Raw genomic sequence first — 19,405 nt, 5'->3', positions numbered from 1 at the left:
ACTCAGCATTAAGGTTTATACTCAACCTCCCCAGAAGGACCCACATCACACACCATCTTAAGAGATTACACTAGCTCCCGATCCAGAAGAGATTCCAGTTCAAGATGGTAACCCACGCCTACAAGGCACTGTACAATGAAGGACCAGAATACATTAACAAACACCTGACTGTTTACCAACCAACCACACACCTTCAATTAGCCTCTCTCTCTCACAAGCATCCCATTGATCTGCAGAACCAACAGCAGAGGACGCTCCTTCCTGCATCTGGCAGCCAAGGCTTGAAACAGCCTCCCCCTCAGGACCACACCGTCACTCCAGAAATTCAGATTAGAACTAAAGACATGGATGCTTGATTGATCAGACCTCCAAGCAGCAGCCAACAGCTCTGGCGCCTTTAGACCCTCACAGGTGATTTGCCGCATGTTATAATGCTTGATTGACTGATAGTGAAAATGCTTCACTACACCCACTAAAACGTGGGTTTCCTTGAGAAATCTTCAAGCCTAAGTTGCACACTTTCTCAAGCATTTTTAAAATCAAGAGAGCAAACTTGATTTCAAAATCTGGCCTGTTTTTAAATACCCACTTAATTAAAGCTCTGTGCATGACCACCACTAATTCCAAGTTCATAAAATTTGACATCCTGATGAAACTATACACTTGTACCTATACTGAATGTAGTTCAGGAGATTTTTCTTCCCTGCTCATTGCACTCTAGAACAAAACCACTTGTGTTATAGCATAGCAAGTAAAACATGTAAACTAGAAATCACTCTCAGAACTCTGAGATGTAATGAAGCTGGAATGGAACTAAGATCAGACATAATTTACACTTTTTTATATCCCACCCAAAGCATTTTCCACATTTACTTAATTTAGTTTAAGATCCATGTGGACATCCATCATCTCTCAATGTCCTCTAGAATGCACTGGCGGAGAACATGACTGTGACATATTCAGTTCTACAATGAAAAGAGCACACCACTTAAGGTAAAGGTTTACCAGCGATACAATAATAGTAGATGTAGGTCACAGGAGACTGGAGCTCAAGGAGAAGAATGTGAGAATACAATAGGATATATATAATAGCACTTTCATACAAGGGTAATGTTTCTTTATAGAAAGTGCATGGTGGAAGTAAAAACGAATTACATGAACATGTAACAGACTAATAACCAGAGAAAATCTGTTGCCTGAGTAAGACCAGCAAAGCTATAATAAGCCGAGATTTTGTGGTCCTCTTTCTATGAAATTCACCTGCTGTAGTACACATAAATGCCTATTACTGTGAGACAGCCTTATGCAACATGTTCACAGTTTAAGAGACCCCTACATAGTGAATGTGGAAGTTGAAGCATAGAGAGCACTATGGCAGATGGACAAAGAAAAATGCAGACCATATTAAGATATGTCTCTCTTGGAGCTCTGGGTGAGAATATACCATTCTTTTTTTTACCTATGATACTTTGTGTAACTGCTGACTGTGTGGGAAGTGAAGTGAAAATGATGGCAGAAGAAAGAATGTAGACCGCCATATGAAGTTTGACTCCCACGTTCCATGTTTCTTTTCCTTCTTACACCTCTTAATCTGTGCTTAAGGAAAGAGTACCAAGCCAACTTAATGGACCATGTCTTTCTTGACCTACAGCATTGAGAGCCAAAGGAGCGCACCAGGGAACCTCTTTACAGCTCAATCAAAATGCTAGAATGCATTAACAAGACACTGGTGAAGATATTTGGCTAATGCTTTATTATTCTATTTGTTGGATGGGGCTTATGGTTGATCCACATGACAGTGAACCAGTAGAACAAGCAACCTCAGTAACGCCTTATCTGGTGAAGACTCTATCTAACTGCAGATTAATTATCTTAGAATTATATCCAGTCATCAGATTGAATCAGGAAATTTTTCATAAGCAGTATACCTGCACACATGTGGGTGGTGTCATTCAGCTCTGCATGACGGCATCCACGCTAGAAGTGACATGCACAGTGCCTATGTAGGTGTTACCCCAGTGCAGTGATGTCAGTTTCTTTTTGTGACTTTCTATGCCAGGAGCGCGGAGCCACAAAAGCACTGACCACTGGAGTGGAAAATTAGGGCAGTGAAAGGTGAAACAGCCCTGCCCCTAGAAATTATTTCGCAGAGCAGGGAGGATGGGTAAGTCATTAAGGAATCTGCGGCTATATAGAGTCTCTATACGATAAGGCGTTACAGTAGGGAAGTAACTTGTTAATCTCAAAGGGACATCTAGCTGCAGATTCCTTACCTTAGAATGGATACTCGAGCAATACCTCCCGTCAGGTGGGTCCAAGAAATTGATTGATAGTATAAAGTCCTGCAGGACCGAATCAGCAAAGTGCCCATCCCCGTGGACCTAACCGTACAGGTAGTAGCGCTTTGTGAATGTGTGTAGAGATGTCTATGTTGATGCTTGGTAGATAATCAGGCCTGGAATTACTTGCGCTAACACTGTGGTAGCAGGCTTAGGTCTGCTAGAATGAGGATGCAAACCCTCAGCAAGCCCCAGTGCGTAGCAGAAATTAATGCAGAACACGATCCATCGGGACATGGTCCACTTCTACACTGACTTTCACTTCTTTGCTCCTAAATACCAGACGAAGAGTTGGGTCGTCCACCCAGAACTCTCTTGTGTGGTCAAAGTAGAACATCAATGCTCTTTTTGGGTCCAGTCGCTGTAGTTCCTCCTCTTCCTTAGAAGTATGTGTCGGAGCATAAAAAGGAGGCAGGGTGATGGCCTGGCCTATATGAAAAGGAGTAACTACGTTCTGCAGAAAGGAAACTCTAGTGAGAAGAGCCAGCTTGTCTGGGTAGATGCTTGTGTATGTAGGCGTGGATGACAAAGCCTGAAGCTCACTGACCCTTCAGGGAGATGTTATTGCCACCAGGAAGGACGTCTTGATGATAAGGAGCCTGAGACAACAGTTGTGCAAGGGGTAAAAAGGAGCACACATCAAGAACATCAGGCCTAAATTAAGATCCCACTGAGGGATATTGAAGAAGGAAACTTATGTTGCAAACCTTTCAAGAACCTATGTACAATAGGAGAATGGCAGAGGGATGGCTGGCCATGAAACCACAGAAAGGCTGAGATAGCTGAAGGATTACCCTCTAAGGTGCCCAGAGCAGAGCCCTGCTGGGAAAGGATCAAGGAAGGCATGGCTCTAGTAGCCCCCAGAGTCAGATGACTCCCCTCGGGCTCTTGTCTGAGTTGGGGATCAGAATGGGGATAGCGGCGCCAGGTCGGATCCATCTGTGGATACAAAGGCCACTGTGGGAGCCTCTGGCATGAAATCAGTAGGGACCCCTCTGGAACCCGCGGGACCCAAAAGCACGCTGGTAGGAGGAACAGGCCGCTCAAATATGAAGTATATAGCCTCATAAAACTCCTGAAGTTGAGTGGGGGTCGCCTCGGCTCCAGGAAACTCTGGGAGGTGCGAAACCAGCCCAGGCGCAGGCTTAAACATGGAGCCCTGCTTCAAATGACTATGCTCAACCATGGATCCGAAGACCACAACATATGGGGCAAAGTTGAGTACCTCTTCGACGACTTGCTTTTCTTCTTTTTGTGAGATTTGCTTGAGTGGCCCGATGACTTAGGATGTGATGAGGATCTTGGACTTCATGACCGATCCCAGGGCCTTCCTCTCGAAAACGACAAGACCATCCAGCCGCCGCACATCGGGTGGCAAGGTGCTTGAGGGACCCCCTCCCTCAAGACCTTGGGAACCATGACACGGCAGGTCTTTACAGCATGGTTGCACTCCAGGCACCAGCGGCAAAAAAGATGGGGGTCCGTCACTGACAACTGTCGATGACAGGCACCACAGGGCTTGAAGCCAGCCTTCCTAGTGGACATCCCTGCCACACCAGGAGAAGAATTCTCAAAAAAGACTTTGATAAAGGTCGAAAAAAGCGTTGTAAAAAAAAATTGACTGGGGGTAGCTCTCTCAGGTCTGTGCTAACTGGCGTGGAAAGAAAAGATCGTACATTAACGTGCTGTGGTGGCAGATGATGAGAATGGAAATAATGCTGCATGACAGTAGGTCTCATGATATACATGCCTTTTGTACGAGCAGAGAAAATCCCCTTGAAAAGATGACAAACGCTTTAGCAGAAAAACACTGTTTTCATCATGGACTCTTCCAGAGCTGGTTAACAGCTTGTAATGATGAGCTAACATATCTCTTAAAGCCATTTCCTTAATATCCCTTCTGTTACATGCAACATTGCAAGAAGTAAAGTGTAACTGAGGCATGTGGCTAATCGGTCCTAACTAAATTCATACATCCAAAATAAATAATGCAAGACAGTTGGGGCATTGGCAGAAGACGGACCTGCCACAGAGTGTAGCATAGCACAATATGCACAACAGCCATGTATAACACACAACCATGTGGATTCACAGAGTACATTTAGTGATGGTCACATGGCAAGGAAAGAACATAGCACATTAGAATGAGAGGAGGTTAAATGGAGATCAGTCCTTGAGCTGTAGGGTTAAGGAAATATCCTCCCAAAGAAAAAAGGAGACACAAATAATGAAGAAAACAGTATTTATCTTCAGATCTCATCTTGAGATAATAGATCTTCAATATTGCAGTGGCCTGACACTATATCAAATTTTCTGATAACTTGAGCAGATAACTTCATGTTTAAGTGGTTTTCTCATGTTTACTTTATTTGATAATACATATACATTTCTTTGAGATATGTGTAAATTTCACACTATGTGAACTCGATGCAAAATGGAACATATTCACAAAAACATTTGCACTACAATTCCTGTACAACAGCTAAATGAGGTTTCACAAGGCCAAGAGCATGTATTCAACGGTCAAAGACCCAAAGTCTTGGTGTGCACCAATTTGAAATAAGAATATATGACTATCCTGAAAAACAAGCGAAACACTTTGTTAAGACTGGTAGATGAGACAACACTTTTTTCAATGTCCTACAAATTTGTTCCATAAACAAACAAAACTTGTTTTTAAAAAAATGTAGTGTTCTCTCTAACTGCAGAATGAATTTCACTGATATGGCATCATGATTTTAGAATAAAAAGAGCTACCAAGTACATATTTGGTTACATTTACAATATTTCCTTACCCTAAGTTTCCGACCAATCACATTGACTTTCCCTTGGGCTTGCTCTTTTCGATATCTCCACTCTACCACATTCTGCCCATTCTCGCCCGGAAGGGTCATATTTCGCCTTGCAACCGTTGGATTAACTGGGCCAGCAAGAATGTGGGGCTCCGTTTGGTAGTGAGAATCCATGCCATTTCCATAGATAATACGGATGGACCCATCATAACCAATCTGGTAACTGTTCCTAAACTGGTCTGATAAAGAAATAAATGGAAAAAATTAAGCAGACATTTAAAATGATTCACAAAGACAATAAAAGTTAAAAAATAACTACAGACACAAATACATTTAATATTGATGTTAATCCAAAATCAACCATGAAATCATTTTAGATAGGAATGATCCACCATCTTACACTATATTTTGTGGCTTTACATTTTAGATACACTCAGACTAGCTACATAAATAATAAATATTAGTTATAGTCTGATCAGTTTCATATATACAAAGGCAAGCAAAAAAGGGCTATACTGTCATTTTGTGCATACTAGATGTATTCAATTACTCAGGATCTAGTATATTGCTGTATCAAGAATAATAAATATGTTGCATGAGTGTAGAAAAATATTTTCTTAATCAAAATCATATCTACATATAGAAATAATTGTAAATACAATACACTTAAAAGCCACGGTTTAGACAATTTTTATGGTCTGGCTTGACAGCTCAGCTGTTAGCAACCAATTATGTGAGCATCATTGGATAGGAGCTATGGCTCTAGCCATATGTTGGAACCAGGAGTACAGGGTTTGATTGGACAGAAGTTGTGTCCTTCCACAAAATAAGTGCTTGTCCTCCACGCAGCTATGATAATTTTGTTTGTTCATCTGGCTGCCTAAGCTTGAAATTTCAGGGTCACACACCTGACATTGGAATGCTATTAAAGTGTCTAAGATAACTAGATAATTTAGGTTTTTCTCTGGCAGCAGCACAGATTGGAGGCAGTCATTAACTTACATAGAATTTTAGGTCTGCCTTGACAGTGCAACTGTCACTGACCTTTTAACCTACACCAATATTATTCTACAGTTCTTTGCTTCCACACAAATGCAGATCTATTGGCATGCTATTAACTTGTAACGCTTCACATTATCATCCAACATTCCTTTAAAGATAGACCTACTGGCATTGCCAATGCCTGTTTCTAGTGCAACTCATTACTGGCATTAGAATTATTACCTTGAAGCATTGTGTAGAAAGAATCAATTGAGGATAAGTTGGACGTGATGCTGACGTCATCTTCCCTGCTTGATGACTCGATATCCACTGTAATGGCTCGGTCCATTTCTCCATGAAGATTTGTGACTACTCCAGTTGGGAATGTGACGTTTGTAAGGCGCCCTTCGCTGTCGTAACTACAAATCGAGATTAGGGAATCAGAAAAGGTATGTTTAACAAAAACATAAAATGTTACATTTTTAAAATAAGGCTACCAAGTTCCAAATGTGTGCTTCTGGAAAATGGGATATGCAGAATGACAACTTCAGACAAGCTTTGAAATAATCAAAAGGCCGTTCACATATGCTGAAGCCAATGCAGCGCTGCCATGCATATAAAAGGATGTACATTACTCTTTGAAGTGTGACCAAAACTTGCAGTACATCTAATTTAGGTTTTCAAAGGGAACTTGCACAGATGCTGGTAAAATATTTCAGAGCATACAAAACTGAAATCTTATTAGTTTTAGATCATGCCTAGCTTTCTACTTACCTAATATGTATTAGGCTGCCGATGTTTGTTTCAAACAGAAATAACTCCTGCTAACTGCAGCTCAAGGTGTCTCCAATACAAATGTTATTTTATTTCTGAGCTCTTGGCAAATTTTTACAGCAACAGTATCCAGTGACCTAACACTTTATAATGTTGGTGTGAAAATGAAGGGCAGAGTTGGACGTTAAAGGACGTAATTTACTAGTTGCAAAAAACATAATCCGCGCCATCTTCCATTGCAGTTTTGCAGTGAAGCATGTATATCTAGTGTCTGAATTGCACAATGGAAAACCAGAAAACCTGGGATCAATCCCTGCTTTCCCCTTGACCAAACTGTGTGATCCTACGCATTTTTTTGCATGTAGTCTTCTCTTTTTCTTCATTAAGGAATATAGGAGGCCCTCGAAATACTTGAGTTCAAACTTTGCGCTGTATAAAACCTCCTGTATTTGATTATGTTGTCCACATATATTAGCAACCTAAGCCACCCAGATGGGGCACATGACACCTGACTTGCCCCCTAGTTCACTATTGGCATTGTTGTCAGGGTGGGTAAGCATGAATATTTCTAAATTCATGTTTGAAAACTATCACTCAAGAAAAACCAATATCTCTCAATGCTGTGGTATGGTAAAACGCTTCTGCATGTTAATGAAAGACACTTTTTTTAATTTCGAAGAAACGTAATCTTTTTTTACATAATCCTATTTTTACACATTTTTTGCAAGATTTCTTTAAAAATAAAGGTGTTTCTAAAGTTAAGTGGTGCAGGACACCAGCATAGTTACTTCATAACTTCAGTTAACCTGCAAATAAATGACTGCCTGCTTATTTAACATGTTTTTCTGAATATTAGTGCTCAGCAGGTAAACTGCAACCTGTGCTGCTGATAACCAGGTTTGGAGGTGGCGCGGATGTAATGGTCAAGAGGACAGCAAGCGGCCATTCGGCCGTACTTAGATTACTGGTATAGAGGAATAATGTACCTTCTGCAAAGCACAGGATGAATTAGAAGGTCAGATATTTGTATTTTTCATAGATAGCTTAATAGGTTACTGCTTCGTTGCATACCTCCTTGTGTTATCTGAAGGTCTCAAGTTACAATTGTTGGTAATATACCTGAGTGAGCCACTACACCACGCCCAAAAGATGGGGGCAGGGTGAATGGATGTTAGGCTATGCTCAGCTCGGTGGTGTCACCTACAGATACACTTTTGAAACTTAGTATTTGGAATTCTGTATTGTAATTAGTGCCAATCAGAATAGAATGTCCCATTCAAACCTGGCACCTGATTTTTGTGTTATTCATTTTTGTTGCATGTATGACATTTTCTTCTTTAGCCTCAGCAATGACGTTATAAAGCTGCATTTGTAAAATATGCACTGCTTATATTAAACATATTCCTGATCAGCAGAATGGGTGTAAGCCAAAAGGGGACCATGCATTGATAAGCCCACAAATTGTGCAAAGTTAACTGAAAGGAGTGCTCACTGCCTAAGGACGGGAGCACGGGCATCTACCCGCAACTATGAACGGAGTGGGAAAAACCACATTACAATTAGGGGTGGGGTCGCACACTACTCACACACCAGCGGTATCGCCCCTAAGGACCATGGTAAATGTAGTTACGTGTTCCGCAATGCATCTTCTTTCGATTCTCTGCTATCTTCGCTGTCTTCGCCATCCCTGGACACGTGTTTCGGGGTATCACCCCTCGTCAGCAGGGATAGGCTGTGTTCTGGGGTTGCCGGTGGCTGCCAAATATCTGCCAGGTTTAGTACCACTCAGGCGCGTAGGTGCGGGGTCCCAGGCTCGTCAGCCAACTGCTCGAGGGAGCTTTAACAATACAATTGGGGGTGGGGTCGCACACTACTCACACACCAGCGGTCCAGGGATGGCGAAGATAGCAGATAATCGAAAGAAGATGCATCGCGGAACACGTAACTACATTGACCACAGTCCTTAGGGGCGATACCGCTGGTGTGTGAGTAGTGTGCGACCCCACCCCCAATTGTAAGGGAAAAACCACATGACTGTGATCAAAAATAGGCTTGGGCACCCTAAAAAAAAAAAGTGGCCCATACTCGCGGATTGCGCCTTTTTAGGCATGCTTTCTTAACTTCACTGAGATAAAACCAAAATGCAAATGTTGCCAGGACTAATTGTTCACGGATTTGTTCACAATGGTCACAATGGTGAACTGTACCTGAAAACAAATAGGGCAACTTCTGCTCAGTCACCCTGCTCAATCTGCATTCACCAACGGGTCAGCCCAGCGAGGGACTGAGAATGACCAGGTGCGACCAGCACAGGTAAATAAAAGTGGTGGGGTGGGGTGGGGGGAAGTTGACAGACAAGGGGATAGGGAAAATTGAATTAAAAAAAATAATAAAACCACTTACCTTGCGCTTGCCACATCGCCCTCTCGAGCAGGGTGAGTGGTTTTATTATTTTTTTTATTTAATTTTACCTCTTAAAACAGATGGTGGATCGGATGTGCAGCGGGTGCACCGAAGTTGCGCCTAAGGAAAGCCTGCCTGTGCCTGTCCGCCCAGGGACAGAAACCCTGGTTCTTTGCAACCAGACATTAGATCTTATACTCCTTTGGTTTTACACAGTTTAAGGCCTACACTCAACACTCATTGTCAGGTTTCTAGCCCTGTCAAACTTCCACCCTCTTGTGCTTTCTACCAGTTTGAACACATTCCTAACCACCAGCCTAAGGCTTTATATGAACCTCAGGTCAGGGAGGTTGCGCCTGAGATTATCCCCAGCTGCCGGGCTAATCCTTCCCCGCCCCAAGAATTTTGGTGCTTCAGTTTAAACTGGCGCTCTCTCTACAAGCAAACGCTACATATATTTATTTTCCTCTGTGATGCTAGCCCAGACACAGTATTTCTTACAGAAACTTGGCTTGATGACTTCTCCTAACCCAATCTTATTTCAGCACTCCTGGCAACTTTGCTCTGATGGGGACAAATAGATCTCACAGAACAGGCGGAGGTATCGCAATCATTTTTGAAAAGATCTAGAAGTGTAAAATTGAGGACCTCCAGATTCCTAACTGTGATGCCCTGCTATTTACTCTTTTCCCCTGAATTTACTTTCTCTGGGGCGCTAATCTAACATCCTCCTGGGTTTTCCAGCGACTGGTACTCAGCTTTTCCTGATTCACTGCCCTCCCCCCCATGTTTTGTGGATAGCCAATTTTACTTTGCTTGGTGATATCTACCTTCATCTTGAGGACACCAATAATAACCTAGCTTTGGCTTTTATCGATGACTTGGGCACTCTAAATCTCTTCCTCCTCAACTCTGCACCTACTCATGTGGGGTAGGTGGGCACCTTCTGGACCCTATTTTTTCCAACTTAACTTTATCCGTCGCACCTTCTCTACAACTCTGCTGGATGGATCACTTTTCAGAGCCCTTCAGTATCAAGGTCATTTCTTCGCTCCTTTTTCGGCCTGCACTGAAACTTAGAACCAGGAACTGGTCCAAACTCGACATGGCGGAGTTAAATAAGTTGTTTAACCACAAAATGGCCACCCTCATCTCTCAACCTGACCCAGACCAAATCTCTGTGCACCGAAGGCTTACGGAGGCCACTGACTCGATCCTGATACTTATGTCTAAATTGCAATGCAGAATGTATCCTACAGCTCCTTGGTTCACCGAGTCCCTCAAACATGAAAAAAAAAATTGAAAAACTGTAGAAAGACATTGGAGGAAACATTACGCGACTGAGGCGAAGTCAGATTATGTGGCAGCACTGAAATAATATCATGCACTCTGTAAAACAGCTCATCCTACGTATTTCACGGAGAGGATTACTAACTCCCAATATTGCCAGAAGACTCTTTTTAAAGTAGTGAACGAACTATCTGCAGCTAGCAAAACTCTGACTCCACCTTCTCGTTCCCAAAATAAGTGCATCGAGTTAGCTACATTTTTTCAAAGCAAAGTTGAGACAATTCACCATCAACTAGCTGTAGACGCCACTAAATTAGTGAGCCTAGTGCTTTCTGTAACCCCAGTGAATGGACATCAGAAAGTGAACTCTTCGGCTAATAAGCCTGCGGAACCTTCCAAAATCATGGCTTTGTCCTCTCTGGATATGGCAACATTACAAAAAGTACTAGGATCTATCAAGTCCGGCTCCCCGCTAGATCCTCTTCCTCCTGAAAAACTTAGTACTCTGCCCTAATTGTGATTCTTAAACTCCTCAATACTTCCTTGAGCGAAGATTATGTATCTCAGAACTGGAAACATGCAGTTGTCCTCCCCTTGCTAAAAAAAGGTTGATCTGGACCCTTCCTGTTAGTCAGATTTTCGTCCAATTTCCCTTCTTTCTGTCTTCTCCAAGATTCTGGAAAGGCATGTTAATACCCAACTCTCCTCATTTGTTGAGATCCGCAAGTTTCTCCATCCATCAGAGTCCGGTTTTAGGGCTGGTCACAGTCCCGAATCTGCTCTCCTTGGGGTCACAGAATGTCTTAGGCAATAGCTCAATTCTGGTGGTATGGCCACTCTCATCCTGCTTGACTTAGGTGCCGCGTTTGATAGTGTCGCATCCCATTCTGGCAGTCAGACTTGAGGCTTTGTGCATTGAAGGTTTGGCCTTTGTGTTGTTGACTTCCTTTTTAAAAGATCGCACCTTCCAGGTCTCCTCGGCCAACATCAGATCTGGGACATTAGCTCTGACCTCTGGGGCCCTACAGGGTTCTATTTTGAGCCCACTGCTCTTCAACATTTATGTTCACCCCATGGCAGATGTAATTAAGAAGTTGGGGTTTACCCTCATCTCATACGCTGACGATACTCAGATCATCTATTCATTATAAGCTGCTCAGCATCAAGATCCCTCCTCACTCCATCTCAGTCTGAGGAATGCTTCCCTCTGGATGAATAAAAATGCACTGAGGCTTAATGGTGAAACAACTAAGGTCCTGGGAAACCCTGAAGTTTGCCAAGTCAATCATTGGCCAGATTCTCTTGGGCCGCTACCAACTTCGGCAACTAAGGTCAAGGATCTTGGATTTTTTATTAACAACAATCTCTCCCTACAGCCTCAGGTATCCAAGGTCACGGCCACTTGTTTCTCTGTTCTCAAGTGGCTCAAGAAGATCCTCTGGCTGATTCCTCCAGTCACCCAGAGAACAGTGATGCAAGCTCTGGTGACATCCAGATTGGATTATGGCAATGTACTGTACTTGGTCGCAGACAAATCCTTGATCCATCATCTGCACATCATTCAGAACGCAGCTGCTCGCCTTGTTTTCCGACTGGCTAGACATGCTTCAACTTCTCTGTTGCTTCACGAACTACACTGGTTTACAGTTGACAAGCGTATCGAATTCAAAGCTTTGTACTATATATTCAGGGCCAGACATGGTTTGGCCCCCTTATACATTCAAGATCAAGTGAAACCGTATGTGCCTACCAGCCAGCTGAGATCATCCAACCTCTCACTGTTCACAACACGCAGGTTTTGCTCGCATGAAGGATCGCTCGTTTTCCTACCTGGGCCTGAAACTCTGGAATTCTCTCCCGGTTTCTCTTAGGAACAGTCACTCTGTGATTACCTTTTGTAGGAATCTGAAGAGATGGAATTTTAGCTGCCATGTCGGTTTTCTGCTTACTTTGGGGTTTTAGTTGCCCATCGCGGCTTCCAACTGATGCGTTGGGAGATCCTTTACGCGCTAAACAAGTTCTGATATATATATATATATATATATATATATATATATATATTTCAACATGCAGGCTGTTTTTTTTTGTTTCTTTCTCTGAAACAGCAAACTAGGTCATCCGTATTAAGCATTAGGGCGCCATCTAAAATAATTCCACCTTTGGACAGACTACTGCACAGGGCAAGGAGGAGCACGTTCAGTGCACTGGGAGGTGCTGGCTGGTCTTGCGCTGCCTTTTCTCGATTTCTCGTCAGTCGAGGCAATTCTTCATGCAAGAGGCAGAGAACGAAGGAGTGCAATATTTAAGAACTATTTTAATGTCAGCAGCACAGACAATCAGCCCAAGGAGATCTGCATGCAGACTTAGGCTATTTCCATTTAATAATCTTCAGAGGAGCAATCTTGTGAACCAAATCAATTGTTTCGCTGCATTGTACATTTGGCCATATCTAGACTGTAAGAAAAAAATGCCTGTTAATCTGTTTCCTGTGCTCTTTGAGTTACAGCATGTTAGAAGGATAGAGTTCCATTTTAGAAATCTAGAAATAGGAAAGTGATCCACTGTTTTTATTTCCAAGGGTTCCCGTGCAATTACTGTATGTCACCCAGGTCAGGAAATATTAGAACAAGGTGGCCGGTTTATTGGATGGAGTCCTGTGTCAGAGGTAGAAGGATGCAGAATGATGCGATAAATGGTATCGATATAACTGGTAGATTTGTGGTCTTCTCCGTCATGCGCAAGTGGGATCATTACTGTGGGAAGTCATGTAACATGCTGCAGCGGAACCCAACAAGCTACAACCAATCCATTCAGGCTCGAGGAATGTTGCCTCATGCTCTCTTGAGTGGCTGAAATAAGGAAGGCAATGCCACTGTCTGCTGAGCCAACCCGTGCCTTATTGAGGAATAAGGAGTATTCCAATGCAGTGCTGATGCATAATTACATTTTGGTGGGCATCATAAAGAAGTATGGTAGTCATGCTGAGATGTGCCTGTACTAGGGAAGACGTGATATGATGGGTTTCTGAGCTGTATTTCAGCCAGACAATTTGTCCCTATGACCTATTGGCCTCGAAAAGAGATGAAAGCACTGCGTTATCATCTAGGGGCAGAGTTTCTATGGTTGTTTACTGCTCTCTAATCCATGAAGGTATCCATCATTTCTGTGGGCAGGTGAGTAGTGCTAATGTTGTATTCTTCTTAGGGTCTAATGGTTTCTACAAGTTAACAGCTCTGGAAGTGCACTGAGCGATCTAGTAAGTGTACGGAGTATACATTCAATAACTTAGATGCTGGAGGTGGATACTATATTGATTGAGTTTTATATGCCTAAAATGTTGTCTTGTTCTTAGGTGGTGAAACTGTTGATATGTCCCTTTTGGTGAATTGATAACAACTGTACATAGGTTTACATTAAACCATCCATTGTATGGCTAGTGATCTAGTCTTAAATTTGGTAGCAACATAAAATTCTTGGTGCTCTCTACATAAACCAGAAACAGACTGGAATAGGACTGGAAATAAAAACAATCTAATTTTGTGGTTAACGTTCACCTGAATGTTAAGTTAAGTGGTTTAGCCTTTATGGTTGTAGTGATTTATGGTCAGGAGTTATTGATAGGTAATAGTGTACTTTTATGAGATCTTAGAAGGGACGTAGGGCACTATAAAATTTACACTAGACTATCCGTAGGGATGGACCGAATGAAGTTTAGCGTTCCAGACGTTCAGCACAATAATCTGCACGTCATTTTAAATAAGCTGTGGTTCATTACTGAGACTGTAAAATAGAAGAATGGATTACCTGGGGAGAGCTGCTACTGATGTAGGCACTAGTGCACAATTCTATAGCAGCGTAGACCAAAAATTAAGTAAAACGACAGAGAGTGGTACATATTTATTTGAATAATTTGTTGTTATAGTAGCATTTAATTTCGGGTGTCTTTTTTATGTACCACTTTGTTAACTTGAAGTGTCATTTTCATATAAGGACGTCAGCCCAGCCAACCCAAAGTGCATGTTTTTTAAGGACATGCCTTTTCAAAAATGGAGAAGTATCAATAGTGTTTCCTTAACCAGCAATACAGCAAACTGATATGAGTAAAATAATGCAAATGGTAGGGAGGGCTTGGTATTATTGCAAATAGGTGATACAATTTCCTTTAACAGCACGGCACCAATTCTGAGTGAATATCATTAATTAGCAGCAAATTGGCATTTGATAGCTACACAACTTGAGTGTGCTGCAAAGAAAATTGAATATATCTACGACTTGATTTATTAGATATTTCTGGCCACTGTAATTAACTTCTATAAGTAAGGGCACAAGTGTGTATATTCCTTTTCTGATCAGTGCCAAGAAAATAGAATTATCCTTTTATGATAAAATTAACATCTCTAGGATGTTATTACAATGCAAAATTAGTGAGAGGCTGTGAATCTTGCATTGATTTCGATGTGGTAAATAATTTGCCATATTGTGTTTTTTGTTACTGTGTCAGAAGAACAGTATTTTGCTTGGTATAAAAAAGCTAGTGACTGTTTCAAATGTCAAACAGAATTAAGAAAAATAAAGTTAGGCAATACCTTGTATGCCTTTTGGTATTACATGTTAAAGATGACCTCGAAAGCAATAACATAATAATTGGGGTATGGTAAATAATTACAATCCTGGTGTTTATCGGGTAGTTATATTAATGAATTTGTTTTGTTGGAATAATGTATTCTGTTTTTGATTTTCTAATCAATTGCAGATCAATACAATTTTGTATTTTTGTTGGTGGTGTATGTATCCAAGAGATAAGACTCCTTAAGCATCTGTCCTTATGAAAGACACTTAATAACTTTAGAGCATTGAAACTGCAACAATGCCACGTCTAGAGGGGTCGATGGGACACGCTGATAGACTTATTTTATGTATGGTAATAAAATATGAAAAACATACAAACAGATTGTGCAGGTGTGATTTACTCCAGTTGGTTTTCTCCTCAGATGTGAACTCACAGGGTGGGTAATGCCATTAACGTGTTGCTACCTGACAGAACAATATACATTATGTGGTTCAGTTATTCAGTACTTGTTTTCAAACAAGTGACTTGATATAGAAGTCTAGGGGGCATGATCCCCACAACCACTCAGATCACAGGCTGATCTTAGAGGTCATGCGAAGAACCTTTCAACCTCATTGTATAGGTTAAGTTTGTTTTGGGCTTTTTATGGGACGGTTGACCGGCTCAGAGAGAAAGGCTTGCAATGTCTCAGCGCTGATTCCAGTGGAAGAGGTCAAGATGAGATCTTTATTGTATGTGAATTATTGGGTTATGTCTGCAAATGGGACTTTGTGACAGATCTTGAGATTAATCAAACATGGGAGTACAATGCATAATTCCTAAAAAGGCATATATAAATAATTGCAAATAATCCCTAAGGAACAATTGTTGTAATATTTATGTGAGATAAGGCTGCCACAAAGGAGGTAACCATGATAGGCATTGCAAAAGAGAATGGGAGACAGAAGGTGGTAAGAAGAGAATACCTAGAAAGAGACTGTCAGAAATAGGATTATTATGTGGGGTGGGAGATTACCCAACTCAAGAAATATTCACAACCTATTTCAGGGTAAACTCTTAAAGTAATTAAATTAAAGTGAGCTCTACCCAAGACGTAGCCATGGCACAGAGTAGATGGTTAACCTAGGGAAATGAGTAAAGTATTTATGCAGTAACAAAACAGTAATAAAGTCAAAATGCAACGCAATAAAAATTCCAAATCCAAATTAGCAAAAGAGTGTAAAATGTAATAACCACAGGGACATCAAAATGACAAAAATACAATAAGAGGAACTGGAGATATGATTTTTTTAAATTTTAAGTAGGATTAGTGCCAAGAAGCATAAAGTGTCAATGGTAGTCAACAGTAGCAGTAGAACAAGAGAAAAAGAAATAGGCGCATTTTGACACTGGTTGGACACATCAATTAGGTTCATCCTGGTCAAAGATTTTACCTTCTGACTTCAGTCATTTAAGTCCCACTCACCCACAGAAGAAATCTTATAAAAGCCCCCCAGAACCTAAGGAGAGGCACTTAGAAACTCAGAAGGTGTCAGGCAAAGGCCAGACAGCAGGGTCTACTTCAAGTCCCATTGCCACGGTTCAGGTAAAGGCCTCTTGTTCCTTTTTTTGCCTCATAGCTTTAACATGAGGTCAGCTTTAGGACCCTTGGCATCCACTTCTTTGTCCTGGGTGCAAGAGAGAGCAGCTCAAGACCTTTCATGGCTCTTTTCAGGTTGTAGACAGTAGGTTTATCCCTCTTTTGATCTTCCTTAAGTCCAGGAGTGTTCTGAACTGGATGTCCGGAGATGCCAAATTAATGCCTGGCAGGAGCTAGTGGGATGCAATTACTCCTAAGCACGCCCTAACCAATGTGGTAAATGTTCTTGGGGTAAACTGTACCCTCTTTGGATATTTTCAAGATGCAGAGGTCTTCAGTCACACTAATCTTGGGCTCTGAGGACTAGGCGTGCAAGAAAGTATTGTACTATGGTAATCATCCAACACCAACGTCTAGTTTCAACCAGCCATGGTACCCACATTAAACTCTGAGACAGACATAAGGTAGTATGAATCAGGGTTTTCCAGCAACCAGACAGCGAATACACAAGAGTTATTTTGGTATCCTGTTTCCCTTTCCTTTCAAGAGTGCCTCCCAGTGTTATACATAAACCCAGCTGACTTGTCAAACTGAATTTGACACTGTAAGGTCATAAAAGAATGCTCACAGTCTCATACTGCATAGTCTGTCAGATTAGGGTCAGCCTATTGTTTGCTCCTGGGAGGCATTTCACATCCATTACACCTATTCAAATGTTAATTGCTGGCTGGTAGAGCGGGGGAGCAAATGCAAATGGACCTCCAGGGGCTTTAAGCAGGGAAACAGTAACATTCTAAAAATATATTTTGCTTAATATGTATCAAAAATCAGATTTCAGTATTGAATTTCTATAACTATTAAAAACCTATTGTTTAATTCTTTTTGTCAGGGTTCCTTAACCGAAATTACCATTATTAAATGTAATAATATTACTCCGTGTTTTTTGCCCCCCTCTACCTGCCTCCCAGGCAAAACACTAAAAAATGTAATTGAAGGATAGTATTTACAGCGGGTGAACAGTTGACAATCAACACTGCAGGATTGTTAGGGGTCTCTGCCAGGGAAGGACAGCTGCTGGAAAAAATGGTAACCCTCATAACTTTATGTCTCAGCTCTGGGGGTCCTTATAACTATGTCTCAGCTCTGAGAGTTTGCACATGGGAAAACAGAAGGAATCCGAGGAAGACTAATATGAAACTCATCATAAGAATCCCACCACAGCAGACAAGTGCATTTTCTATTTTGAACCAGAAGCAGTGCAATCTTATTCACACATCAAGATGCTTTTGCCTACTTAGCATAATTTTCTAAATAAAACAAAGTATAATGTATTATCTTTTTACAAATCCTCGAATTCAGAGCACCTCTACATTGATACTCCTGAGAGCTAGCCGCAAGATGGGTCAGCTGGAGGCGCTATTATTGCGGGTCCATTGTGCGGTAGCTGCAAGTTGAGTCTTACCGCACTGAAACCTGCATCAAGGACTCTGGCAAGGATGGGCACGGTATGATTTTGAGGAGAGATCATATTATAGCGATTGTTTACAATAAACACGTGTTCACAAACGTCATCTTAAGAAAAGGCATCATGATAACAGATCTGAAACAATAATAAAATCCAACAAAGCAACATAAATCTGGAACTTATTGAACGATTTCACCAAAGACATCTAAGCAGGATTATGATTAGCCAACTGAAGGAAAGAGCAAAGCCATCAGAAGAATTCCTTCTCTAGCACGTTTCAAAAACGAGGCCAAAACCTTCCTCATGGGTAAATTCCTCATCTAAGGCCTGCCCGCAACCACCGCATCATGCATTCCTAATCCAAGACTACCGCTTTCCCAGACTACCAACTCCTCACGCCGAGATCATATGGGTCCTTTGCTCTTACAGACTACCACAGTGATTGTAACCCTACATGTTGATCTTGTATATTTCTGCACTTTAAACATTTTGTTTGTTCATCACTGTATACCATGTAAAGTGCTCCGATCCCTTCACAGGTCAAGTTCGCGCTCTACAAAACACAAAAAAATAAAAAAAATAAAAATAAAGTTGAGGCGGCCCTGCCAGGATTCGAGCCAGTAACCTGTAGATCACACCGTCAATGCCAGCAGCAAGCACACAACTCACTGAGCTATCATTCCTGCGCTGTGGCACATTGTATCACCGAAGACATTTGCCCAAAGGCAGATTATTTACTTAACTTGTTTTATAAAACCTAACTAGGATTACTTTGCTTAGTGAACGAAAGTTGTGCTACATTTTGAAAAGGCTTGAAAAGCCTGGCACTAATATTTGAGAAAACATCAAGAGCTCTGAGGAAACATTCCCTTGCCATAAAAAAAGGTTCATGATTAAAATCGATAAATACAGTTCACGGATGACATACAATATGGGAGCAATGATATTTCATTTCGCTGGATTTGCTACCTTCTTTTCTTTTAAAACTTGGAATAGTTGATCAGGGCATTCGTATAACTGCACACTGTAAAATCGTCCTGAACAAAGCCTGAAGGTAAGATTTCACCCTTCAGGTCTCTCTTGGCCAGGTGTCTCAAACGAACATCTGGAGAACTGCTGGTAGCTCTACAGGTGCATGTAAATAGCACTTCTAAGTGCAGCCCAGCCTACTAAATTAGAGGCTATTGCTTGGATGAATTATCATAGGTATAC

General features: G+C 41.5%; 1 protein-coding gene across 2 annotated transcripts in view; it reads right to left on the bottom strand.

Moving 5' to 3' along the window:
- TENM3 (teneurin transmembrane protein 3) overlaps positions 1-19,405 on the bottom strand; it is a 1,441,545-nt gene that overhangs the window by 25,330 nt on the left and 1,396,810 nt on the right. For both annotated transcript variants that reach the window (XM_078677989.1, XM_078677990.1), the window contains 2 exons: positions 6,356-6,531; positions 5,135-5,370 (listed from right to left, as the gene is read on the bottom strand). In XM_078677989.1, coding sequence (XP_078534115.1) covers positions 5,135-5,370; positions 6,356-6,531 — 412 coding nt within the window. The remainder of the gene's footprint in view (positions 1-5,134; positions 5,371-6,355; positions 6,532-19,405) is intronic.

This window comes from Lissotriton helveticus, chromosome 2_2, assembly GCF_964261635.1.
Source record: "Lissotriton helveticus chromosome 2_2, aLisHel1.1, whole genome shotgun sequence".
In the NCBI taxonomy this organism is placed as follows: domain Eukaryota; kingdom Metazoa; phylum Chordata; class Amphibia; order Caudata; family Salamandridae; genus Lissotriton; species Lissotriton helveticus.
Note: the sequence above shows the minus strand (reverse complement) of the source record. Positions and strands in the feature narration are given on the sequence as shown.